At 43.5% G+C, this 12,352-nt stretch overlaps 1 protein-coding gene across 1 annotated transcript; it reads right to left on the reverse strand.

The window, feature by feature from the left end:
* Positions 1-4,521: 4,521 nt before the first annotated feature.
* Positions 4,522-12,318, reverse strand: ciao2a (cytosolic iron-sulfur assembly component 2A). The gene is made up of 5 exons (XM_069162130.1): positions 12,165-12,318; positions 10,998-11,162; positions 8,904-8,953; positions 6,728-6,773; positions 4,522-5,322 (listed from the first exon to the last, which is right to left on the reverse strand). The coding sequence occupies exons 1-5, from the start codon at positions 12,190-12,192 to the stop codon at positions 5,222-5,224; spliced, it is 390 nt and encodes a 129-aa protein (XP_069018231.1). The 5' UTR covers positions 12,193-12,318; the 3' UTR covers positions 4,522-5,221.
* Positions 12,319-12,352: the final 34 nt, after the last annotated feature.

The raw sequence follows: 12,352 nt of genomic DNA on the forward strand, positions 1-12,352 counted from the left end.
GTGTTTATTAAAAAACAGAAAAAAAATCAATGCCTGCAATCTAGACCATCCTTCACACTTAGATTAGTATCCTTATCTACAACATTTCCCCTCGACACTTCTATCTCGCTTTCATTTAAACAGGAAAAAAAAAAACCACAGGAAATAGAAATAGTGGGAAATAATGATGAAAACAATAATATATTCATTTTAAAACCAAGTAACTGAAATAAATAAAAAATAAACCGAGATAACAGATGAGACTATGTCAAACAAAATCAATAAGACGGAGCTGCGTTGAAATAGTTTTAAGTTTGTGTTTGTCCTGAACATAACAACTTAAAGGTACCTCGCACAGATTTTGTCCTGAGCTGTGGAGCAACTAGACTCAGAGTACAGAGGACCTGAGAACGCCTCGCTTCAGACTGAATGTCTGACATGAGGTCAGGTGCAAAACTATGAAGTACTTTAAAGATAAATGGAAAAACTTCAACTATGTTTTTGAGAAAATAAAAAGCAGTTTCTCCCTCTGAGCTTTTAAATCTATTATAGCATTTAAGTTTTATTCTGATTGTGGTCTGAAAGGTTTTGTCCAAATATTGACATATGAAACACGTTTAAAACGAGCATCAGTTCTTCTGGTTCCATCAGGAGAGATTTATCTGCTGTCTGACCTGCATGTTGTAACCACTGAACTTAACTGCATATGAAGTAGTTAAAAGCATGATGAGCAGCTCTGACGGTGAAATGCTGCTGAGGCTGGGTGAACAGTCTGATGGTGTCTGAATCAGAAAACAGTCAGAAGAGTCCTTTCACTGCCCATACCTCCAGTACATGCGGTGTGCTTTTACTGAAGCAAGATTTTTTAAAATGAAAATTACAGTGATCAGCAGTTTCAGGAAACTACTGAGCATCACTTTAAAAGGAAAACTTTTAAAAAGGAGGTGTTTTTGTGATGTGGAATGTGATTTTGGTCAAAGACGGAATAAAAGCAAACGTTCTCCGACTCCTTTTGAAAAACGAAGGTTTGCTTTGCAGAAATTGCCTGAATGTGAAGTCCTTTGGATTTTGTGAAAGTGTTGCTTTGAAGTTCTTATCTATAAGTTCTGTTTCTGTTGTTCGTCACTCCTTCTTTACTTTAATTAGAGAATCTTTTCGGCTGTGGTAAATCCCTCTGGGACAAAAAGGGAAATGTGGTTTGTGCAATCAACCCTTATTGGACCAGCGGTGATAAACTGAGCCTGACTCTCAGGCAGTGATTGGAGAGAAGACGCTGGATTGAGAGGCTCAGTAAAGGTTCAGTAAAACCTAATAAAACCTCCACTTATACAATCAGTAGCAGAAACCTGTTAAAGGTATTGTTTGGTAGAGACGACACAGTTTCAACAGTGAGCTGGGTGACAAAATGGAGGCATTGAGTTTGAAAAATGTGTGTTAGTACCAGACAGGGCTGGCTGAGAGAAATGATGCCGTCCTGTTGCATTATGGGAACTGTAAGATTCCAGAGTATTCAGAGTTTTACCCAAACGGTGAAAAAGTTACGATCTCCTGATTGGGTTTTGTCAACATGATCGAGGGAGTCAGTCAGTCCTCCAGACTGAAATATCTCAGCAAGGATGGAGTTTATTGTCATGAACTTCTCACTTGGTGAACATCTGACTTTTTCTGGAGGACATTTGTGGTTTTGCTTGAAATTCCCCAACAACACGAAGTGGATTTCCATGAACTGCTCCAAAGATCAAAGGTCCCCAGAGGATGAAATGGACTGGATGAACCTCGGACTTTTCCTTTTGTACTATCAGATGAGATAAATTATAAATTTGGTGACCTTTGGTGATTTTTCATCTCGTGCATTTTATTTTGCTCAGAACTTTGGCTCCGGACCAAATTCCCATCATCCTCAACAGCACTGTGTGTTAGCTATACTGAGTAGAATATACCAGCATGATGATATGCTAAACCATCACGGTTAACTTGATAAGTTTGACAGCTTCTTAACATCAACATGCAACATTACAACTGTGAGCATGTTAGCATGATATGAGCATGAATGCTTTGATCCGTTACCTCAAGTGAAGCAGGACTCGTCTTGTTTCACCTTTTGCAAGTCCATCAACTTTATGAAAGTAAAACACTTAAAGACTTGACTGAGGTGGTTCTTTGTGCTAAATGAACAGGATGAATTGTACCACAGAAGCTCTAAATGACTACGATAATTACATAATTAAATGAGCCACTGTTAGAGCACGCACGCACACACACACACACACACACACACACACACACACACACACACACACACACACACACACACTGAGCTGACGAAATGCAGCGATGCCGTCCTCCCACTCCTTAAACTCGATTTCATTACAGCAGTGTTGAAAACAATGTTTTTGCTCTGAATACAGACCTCCTCTCCTCCTCGCTCTGTAATCACAGCAGGCTGAGCTGCAGGCGACTCTGTGCTGTCAGGCCGGCTGATGATTCATCTTGCACAGCCAGAGATCCACCGGCTGCACCAGCCCGAGCTGCTGGATGTGCCAGAGCTGCGAGGCTTCGTTTGGCATTCGCACTTTGGCTTTGATCAAATACGAGGGCTGAACTGGAGCTGTGAAGAAGGCCCATAGACTTTATATAAGTTACTTAACAGTAACATGCATCAAAAGTGCGTTAAATTAGAAAACCATTAATAAAAGAAACACCCCAAAAAAAACCAACTGTATATGAACCTCCTGAGGATCTGTTGGTACAATTAACTGAAGACAAGCACTAATTGAGGTGAACTGATTCAGACAAGCTGACAAACATCTCAACTGTGTGGAAAAAGCATTGACCGCTTGTCAATCAAACAAGTCACATGGATGGATGGGTGGGTGGATAACATGGAAGAGGGATGTAGACAGTGATGACACCACCCATAGCCCATGGCCTAATATCTACTTAATCATGGAACTATTTTCACAACAAATCACACTGATCAGGAGTGAATTTATCCAATGACATCATAAGACTTGATGAAAAATTGACTGTCTTAGTATTTCTTTGTAGAAGTTGCTGCTTTTTAAATCGCCAGCACCCGCTGACTGACACTTAGTGGTATTGCACTTTAAGGTACTTCGCAAAGGCCTCAATTTCAAGCCGTAATTGTCGTAATGTGTGAAATTGTCTTTAAAGTTGGGAAGTTATGAGGACTGCATGTTAACCAGTTTCCAATGAGCTCATATTGAGTTGTTTTCATATTTTTGATACACAAATACCTTTTTCAATTTCCTGCATTCAAAAAAACAAAAAACAATCAGACTTCCAGCCCTCACCAACAACGTGGAGGTTGTAAGTGTGGTTGACTTTGTATGAACACGTGTAAAACACGCCTCTCTGCTGTGTGGATTTCATCAGTTCAGACTTCAGAGAGTCGGCAGTCTGCAAGAAGACAAAAGAATTTGTGTGCCTGCTGCTGGAATGATGATACGTTTAGTACATGCAAACAATTTAAATTGTATGCGTATCGTGACCTCTGTTTAACAACTTCAGGTTCACTACATCAGGTGAATCTGAAGTTCTACTGAAAACCTGCATCAGTCTGTCTGCATGTTCATTCAGCTCACATCCTGACATCAACTGCAGCATAACTTCTCAGTCACACTCACCTGACTGCTGTTCAATTCTCTCAGGATCTTTGCTGTAGGACCCACAGTGCCCCCAACAGGTGATGCAATGCTATTACAATTCCTGAAAACTGTATCATGTAAACATCTGAGGGGCAATTCAGCATTTATGTCTGAAATAACTTATGAAAGATGGACATTCAGCTGCACTCCAGGTGTTTGAAGCAGAGTTTTTATTTTCCAGGCTACTTTACTTATAGAAAAAGAAAGAAATGAAAGATGTTAACTGAAGCTACTTTTTAAAAAGATATCTTCCAAAATAATACAAAATCAAAAGTAAAGATTTTTTTTTTTTTTTAACACAAAAACACCCTTACAGTGTTTGTCATCCAGCTTTTATGCTGTAATTGAGAAAAGAAAAATCAGGACATGGTGACTCACTTCGGTGTTGATGAGTTAAAGTGGATATAATCCATATTTGTACAATGACTGTGAAAAGGAGTGTGTCCACTTTTGTGATCTCAGGATTGCATCACTGCTTTCTGCAGACGAGGTCCCGTTGGCATCGTCACGCACTCGAGTGTCGAGCTGCAAAAAGCATCTGCACATTAACTTCACTTTAATGTTGTTCTTCCAGAGCAGCGGAAGCAGAAATCTGTGCAGCAGAGCTCGATGAATCCCGACTTCGTTCCAAAACCACTGCATCCTACATTTCCTTAAATCTTACACAACTTCACTGATCTTGAACTGTACACCTCCAGTTTCTATCGGTCAGTCAGTTCTATATTTCAAACTGAGATAACCATGGCAACACACTGACTTCAAGATTATTTAGAAAAAGACTTTAGTCCGTGGTGTGACTGTTTAATTCTGCCAGCTGGAGTGTAGAAAGTGTCTGTAAATTCAACCACCCGATTCAAAGACACACGAGGCAACATTATCCTGTCATACTTTTAATACCTGATTAATTTTGTACATTACATTTAGAAAAAAAACAATCACCTGTAAAAGAGTCATATTTTCCACTCAGCCCTGAACCTGAGTAATTCAGCAGATTAGTGCATTTACAAAAGGACTTCCAAAGATCTCCGTGATGTTTGAGTTTATAAAAGGAGACGAAGACACGGCTGCTCTTCCTGCAGAGAGGATGAGTCTGTTTGATTGACAGTGAGGAAACAGAAGGATGAAGGGTGACGTGGAAGCGGGACGGGAGGCGGGTCCTGTTTTCTCTGGCCCACTTCTCCCGCAGCGTCTGAGGTCGCTTTCACAAGAACTCAGCAGACGACAACAACAACATGAGACTGTCCAGCAGGGAATGATGAAAGTCTACACAAACGTGTTGTCTGGTTCCAGCTTCCAGTTGAGCCTTTTATTCACAGCTCAGTCTTCAAGCTCTCCCTGGAGATCCTCCAGAAAAACAAAACCCCAAAACACCCCACAAACTCCAGAGCCAGGAATCCTTCCCAGGCACGCACGCACACACACACACACACACACACACGCACGCACACACACGCACACACACACACGCACACACACACACACACACACACACACACACACACACACACACACACACACACACACTCTCTCTCTCTCTCTTTCTAAGAGTTTGCCTGGGGCAGTGTGAGCCTCCCTCAGTCGTCTGGTTCGGTAACACACTGCTCCACGATCTCTCTCAGGTTGGGGTTTTCCATGGCGGCTGCGACTCGCTCCTTATCGTTGATCTGTTTGTTAACTGGAGACACAAACGGCAGTTTTCTTTGAATAACAGTGAGACCACACAAACGCTACACGAACAACAGTAATACCAGAAACCCCCGACCCAACAGCAGCTTCACTGTTGTAACATTGCGGCAAAGAACTATTATTTAATTCAAAGTGTTTTCAATTTGTTATGCCACCAGCAGACGGCGGTGTCAGCTGGTCGGTCCAGACCCGGCTGTGACGTCACCCGTTGGTTTGTGAACGGCTGTGTTGAAGCCTCGAGTTTGAATTTTGGCCGTCGCCATCTTGCTATTTTGTCACCAGACGTGATTTGGACGAGCTGGGGGAGGAACGAGCGGTGAATCTGACTGATCTGATTGGAGACTCGAGGACTCTACGTCCCGCCCACTGATAGTGGAAACCTGACTGCACCACAGGCCTGTCAATCAAACAAACACGCCATCCAAAATGCTGCTTTTGGAAGCCTAATATTTAATGAATGAGGGATTATTTTCAGCTGGACCTCCAGACAACTAATAAGAAGGAGTGACTTTAGGTAAAAACACTTGAATAACTTGTGGAAAAAATGTATTGACTTTGTATTTAATGACAGAAGGTGAATAGGAGTCTGCCCCTAGTGACACTCGGTGGTATTGTAGCTTAAGGTACTTCTGCAACGGCCTCATTTTCAGACCTGGAAGCTACGAACACTTTAACAACAGTGTATAGTCCAGACTAGGGATGTTAATAATTCATCGTGAACCCATTAATTGCTCGATAAAAAGAGTTTGAAATGTGCTGGAGTTAAATCAGTGTGAAGAAACTGTCAGTCATGTCAGCCCAATTAGCCAAGCTTGTCCTGAGAGTGGCACCAGACGAAAGGTCTCATTAATACATAAACGGGAACATGAATATGCCCAATCAGTGAAACGTCAACGTAATGGGGAGAGTTGACCTTTAGAAGAAAAATAAAAAAGGCCCAAAATGGAAACTGAATATCAATTTCACAAGTCACAGAAATCTGGCTTTTGTTTTCTGGATAGCTTTCCATGGAAAGTTGTAACTGTCGTACAAAAGGTCAAAATGTCACCTAAGCGGTTAGGACAGGATGAGAAGATATTTGCAGCATGTTTCAAGACAATCTGACCAGAGGCTGTGAAAATATTCAACCAAAGTGGAGGTGAAATGGACTGAAGACAATTAAAAACAGTAAATACAAGAAGAAACGTTGAACTTCTACCTACATTTACTATCTCGTAAAGAGCTCATTGAGAACAACACGTGGTTCCTCGAAGCGGCATCACAGTCGCTCCACCTCACTTTAATCTAATCTAATGCTGTCTTTGGTGATATTTTAAGCTCACATAAACACAATGCATCCCATATGACTCATAACGTGACCTCAGTGGGAGGTTGTTTAATAAAATCAGACTTACTGTCTTCCTCAGTCGAATGGGTTCCTTCCGAAATGTAAATTTCCAGCTGAGAAAAGAAGAAAAAAAAAAAAGATGTTAAAAGGCTGAACACGTTTCTGTTATTTATTCAGATATTATTCAGCAAATTCAATTGAGAAAAGTGTCAAGAGGATATTAGATTGGAGGTTGGCGTAAAAGATGAAAAAAAATAATCACCGAGCAGTTTAGGATTAAAAAAACAGAGAAATGAAACACGTGCAGCTCAGAAGAACAGCAGCAATACAATTCAAATACTGTAGTTATGTGCATGAATATAAGTCTTAAAAATAAATTACTAATCAATAAGTTTAAAACTATACTTTGACGGTACAAATGCTGCTAAAACAGAACAAACATCACAACACAGGACACACACTGGAAGCCCTGGGGGGTTGTTTTGATGGTTCGGACCCTTCAGTCCCAGTAAAAGGAAATCTCATTGTTTGAGCGCACTAAATATTTTGGACACCGATGTTCCTCTGACTTTCTATCAGCTGTTTGCATTTCTGTTTTGATGTGGCGATGATGAAAACTGTGGCAGTAGATGTGCAGTAAAACCAAAACTTGGTGCTAAAAGGGGTTAAAACAGTTCATGGAATTGCAGATTATCTTTTGATGGATAAATGTAAAAAAAAAAAAAAAGCACTTCCTGCTCTATTGTGTGTATTTGGTTGAACTCAACTTGTCCTTCCATCGGAGGACTCGGTGGAGCTCATCACGCCTGTCGTATCCTCTGCAGATGTTCAGCAGCTCCGTGATAGAAAACAACTCATCTTGTTTGTTTGCTGCAGAGATTGGTCTCTGCTGCCTCGCTGCCTGTTTGGAGGCCATCCAACAGCTCGTCTGTCCCTGACAGCTAATAAACAGCTAGTTAGCTGTTTTTTGTGTGTGTTTTTGTCCTCTGTCTGTTTCTCCGTTGTTCTCGCTGCGCTGCTGATGAAACACCAGCTGTTTATTTTTTACTGGACTGAGCTCGAGAAGTCTCGACGCTTCGCCTCCTTCTGTTGTCTGAAGAAATGTTCAATTTGTTTTTGGCGTGTTTGGGTCTGAAAGATTTTAGATTTCTGAAAGTAATCAGTACGTGTTAACCAGCCTCATCAGGCCATCACACCAAATGGTCTTCAGTTAACAACGTCAGTCAAAAGTAAACAGGTGGAATTTCTGATCTTTTCATTGCGTTTGACACCGTCAGTGTGTAAACAGGCCTGTTTAACTCCAGGAGTCACTCCAGTCTGCAACGTGACCACAGCTGAGGGAGACGCCAGGAATGAACATCAGACCGCTGGAAATGATGTTTATTTACTGTGTTTGTGGAGTCCCAACTCGAGATTTTCATTTGCAGCCACCGAGTGTTTGTGAAGGAGAACAGATGTTATCTACACGAGTGGTTCAGACTGAAGCACCGAGGAGGAGGTGTGGTGGGTGTGATGGTGTCTTTGCTGCTAACAGTGCTGGTGGTTTATTCAGAATTCAAGGCGACACCTAGCCTGCTTGGCTAATGTAACATCCTGCAGTGACACGCCATCCCATCATGAGTTCTACAGCAGGGAAATAAACCGTGACACACCTGCAGGCTCTGTAGGGGTGATTCAAACCAAGAAGGACAGGGACCGAGTGCTGCATCAGGTGAGCCAAACCCAAATGAGAAGGTTTGGGACGGGATGAAGCAAACAACAAGTGCTCTGCATATGTGGCAACTCCTTGTTGGAAAAGCTCAGGTGATGACATCATGCAGCTGGTTGGGAGGAAGCCAAGAGTGTGAGGGCGATGAGCTGCAGCCTGCTGTTTGTCCAGGACACGAGCAGGAAGGCCTCTCTGAATGTCCCATCAACACTAGAGGGGTGTGGGGTGTGTGGGGGAGGGGGGTAGTGAAAGGATGTCGGTGTCTTGATTTTGTCTCCAGTGGTTGAATCTGAAAACCCCTCATCAACTCTAATGAGGACACTTCTTCTGGAAACAGCTGCTAATCTTCTTGACGTGATGACGTGAGCTCCACAAAGTAAAACTGCATTCACCTCCAACGTAGTGGATGAAGTTATTTCAATGCTGAATACAAAAGAAAAACTGATGCCAGCAGGAGTAGGAAGCGTGAAAATGTGTGAGGAGTGATTTGAGTGCGGCGGCCCTAGAAATGACGAGTCGTCGTTCTGCTACTCACCTTGTGTTTGAACGGCAGACATCGCTGAAGCTTCACCTGTAAGCAGAGACCTGCAGACACACGAAACATCCCATCACACATGCTGTACAGCAACATCTCAAACCCTTCCTCTGTGGATCAGAGCGTGTCTGAAGTTATTGGTGTCTGCTGGGAAATAACGCTGCTTCTGCAGCAAAAAGGAAAAAGACATGAAACACTGAAGAAACATGTGACATGGAAAATATCAAACCGACGCATCTTAAAGATGCCTCAAACACGCAGCTGTAGGAACGAGTAGAAAAACACGTTTTTTAACAAGGTAAGTACCTTAAAGTGAGACACCACTCAAATATGAAGTTTCACACCATACTGCAAATTACCAGACTACAACATGGAGTTTCAAACTTTATTTTAAGATCGAATTTCTGCCTGTTTGATTTGGTAACTGGAGGGAAGCCCTCATGTTGTGGTGATACTGAAACACTTTCTCCTCTCAAACTCCAGCGGGGGAACAAACCGTCCCAAAATGGATCCTGGGATTTGGGTGGAACCACCTGCAGCTGTGTTAAAAGCCTCTTACAGCAGCAGCTCCTCCTCAGACAGGCTGCAGGTCGCCTGGTGGAGGGAAGTGCAGTTGAGGAACAGCAGGCGCTTCAGGCCAACAATTTATCTGCTGCACAAACAGCTTAACCAACAACCCCCCACCCCCCACCAAAAAAACACAAAACAACAACAAACACTGTCGGAGTCCAGAGAGGCCGAGATCAGAGAGACGCTTCAATTATAACTCAGCTATTCATCCTAATAAGACGAAGCTCAACAGGTGAAAACTGTCAGTTCAATCAACCTCCAACTGACAGTTTGTAGACGTGCTGAACAATAAGTCAGCCGTCTGTATGCTTCGTACAATGAACTAAAAAAGAGTTCACAGCAGGAGGACAACACAATTATAAATCTTAGAGATACTTTCATCCATAAAAAATGCATTTAGTATAATTCTAAAGAAAAAATGAAGTTTTTATCCTAAAATGAATACATCATTTTGTCACTTCATAAACCATGAGCGTCGAAATATCCACAAAAATGTATAAGATGTGATCGTCAGCTCGGAGCACATGTCCATCATGAACGTGATGAACCACTCTGAGGTTCCCTATCGAGCACATTCACCACCAGGTGGTTCGTTTGAAGCTCCAGCAAACATCAGATGACCAGTGAGGTGAACTCAGGTCCCTGGAAAACAGCCACGGAAAACTGAACGAGCCGCTGAACAGAGAGCTTTTATTTCTCAGATCATTAAACCAAAGGAAATCTGAGTAGCAGATAATCACCATGAGTTTGCAGCAGGGAGTGATGTAATAATCTCCCTGCTCCACATGGTGCTCGGTGATGTCAGCCTTCTGACGGTGGTCTCCATCAGTAGTTAAAGCACAGGAACGTGTATGACGCTCCCACCGCCCTCATTCAACCGCTCTGATTAACCCACTTTATATCTTCTACTTAATGGACTCCAGGTTAGTGTGGATGAAAACTCTGCTTTGGCCACGTCAGGCTTTCATCTAAATTTCCCGTCTTCTCTTTGTTTGTATGTGAAAGAAGTTATTTATTTTCTGTGAATGTTTTATGAGAACGTGTATCGTTCAGTCAATCTGAGGAGCGAGGAGCTCCACATTTCATCTGAAGTGTGTCGGGTCTGGTCCTGGTCTGGTCCTGGTCTGGTCCTGGTCTGGACCCGGTCTGGACCCGGACTGGACCCGGACCGGCTCAGTGTTAATAGACTCTGGTCTCGGTTACGACCAGCAGGGATGTGTGGGGTCGTCTGCTTTTCCAGCAGCCACCAGGTGACCTGTCACCTGTCAGTCACGCCGTCGCCGTGTTACTCAATCAGGAACAGACGAGCCACAAAAAGGCCGTGAATCTATTCTGAAACTAGTTGGTGATTCATTTTCTGACGATCAACTACACTATCAAACCACTAATAGTTGCAGCTGTAGTTGAAACCCATTTAAAGTCCGTATCTGTGTCGGCCTGCTGAGTGTTGGTGTGACTTCAGAAGCTGAGATGGTCCAGATTCTGGTTTATCTTCCATCTTGTGTCATCGGCGCAGCGACTCACCGATCAGAGTAGCCAGAGAGCAGTGAGGGACGGTTGGAGAGAACTTGATAATGATGAGGTACTCGTCCTCTCCGAGCTCCTGCACCTCCACGCACTTCTCCGTCACCACGTCCAGCTCCTCCAGGGTGTTGGGCTTCTCCGGGTCCCGGATCGATCGGATCACATCTGAATTTAGGGCATGAGAACGAGATGATCTATTGAGCTCCAGCCAATATTAGGTTTATATTTATATATATATATATATATGTATATATATGTATATAGAGAGAGAGGAGGAGAGAGAGGGAGAGAGAGAGAGGTAGAGAGAGAGAGAGGTAGAGAGAGAGACACAGAGAGAGAGAGAGAGAGAGAGAGAGAGAGGTAGAGAGAGAGAGAGAGAGAGAGAGGGAGAGGGAGAGAGAGAGAGAGAGAGAGGTAGAGGTAGAGAGAGGGAGAGAGAGAGAGAGAGAGAGAGGGAGGTAGAGAGAGAGGGAGAGGGAGAGAGAGAGAGAGAGAGAGAGGGAGAGGTAGAGGTAGAGAGAGAGAGAGAGGGAGAGAGAGAGTCATACATATTATAAAAATGTCAGAAACCGATGAACTGAAACTTCTGTTCAATAAACTGAAGATCATTCAGAAGTAACCCGACTGAGATCTGCACTCGTCCTGCTCCTTATGTGTGACTTCATTTATCGACACACCAAAACAAACTACCACAATCATGGATTTGGTTCCGTATCGTAGTCATAGCAACCACACCGAAGTCCATTTAAAGAAAGCTGAGCTCCGAACCAGAACCAGCACCAGAACCAGAACCAGTCCAGTGAGCCTTTCACTTCACTGGAGTCATGGAGCTACTGACGTCATCGGTCAGCACGCTCCAGAAAACACACATTTCTTCTAATCGTGTGTTTCTGAGAAAGACGAGACAACAGGAGGGACATGATGTCACCGAGACAACAGGAGGGACATGATGTCACCGAGACAACAGGAGGGACATGATGTCACCGAGACAACAGGAGGGACATGATGTCACCGAGACAACAGGAGGGACATGATGTCACCGAGACAACAGGAGGGACATGATGTCACCGAGACAACAGGAGGGACATGATGTCACCGAGTGACGTTACGTGACTTGTCGGTCTCGCTGTGACCCGGCGGCGGGCCCGCGGAGCTCTCGACACTCACCGTACACTTCCAACGCTTTCTCCTCCATCTTGTTGTCGACACGTCCAGAAAACTGTTAAAGCTTCGTGACCGTTCACGACACGAGGCTGAACACAACTTCCATTCTTCAGAAAACGACTGAACAAACGGGATCGTGGTGACTTTGACAACGCGGACGGAGTCACGGCGGTTAGCGGGCAGCGGCGCGC

This window comes from Embiotoca jacksoni, unplaced genomic scaffold, assembly GCF_022577435.1.
Source record: "Embiotoca jacksoni isolate LCO1_2020_lvr unplaced genomic scaffold, fEmbJac1.0.p SCAF_3, whole genome shotgun sequence".
Taxonomy (NCBI): Eukaryota; Metazoa; Chordata; class Actinopteri; family Embiotocidae; genus Embiotoca; species Embiotoca jacksoni.

What these genes read in the sequence shown, in the direction of transcription:
- ciao2a (XM_069162130.1), bottom strand. Translation starts at nt 12,192, where the DNA reads ATGGAGGAGAAAGCGTTGGAAGTGTACG. An exon ending in GAAAGCGTTGGAAGTGTACG is followed by an intron (nt 11,163 to 12,164) that starts GTGAGTGTCGAG and finishes CCCTAAATTCAG; the next exon opens with ATGTGATCCGATCGATCCGG. An exon ending in CCATTCGACTGAGGAAGACA is followed by an intron (nt 5,323 to 6,727) that starts GTAAGTCTGATT and finishes TTGTGTCTCCAG; the next exon opens with TTAACAAACAGATCAACGAT.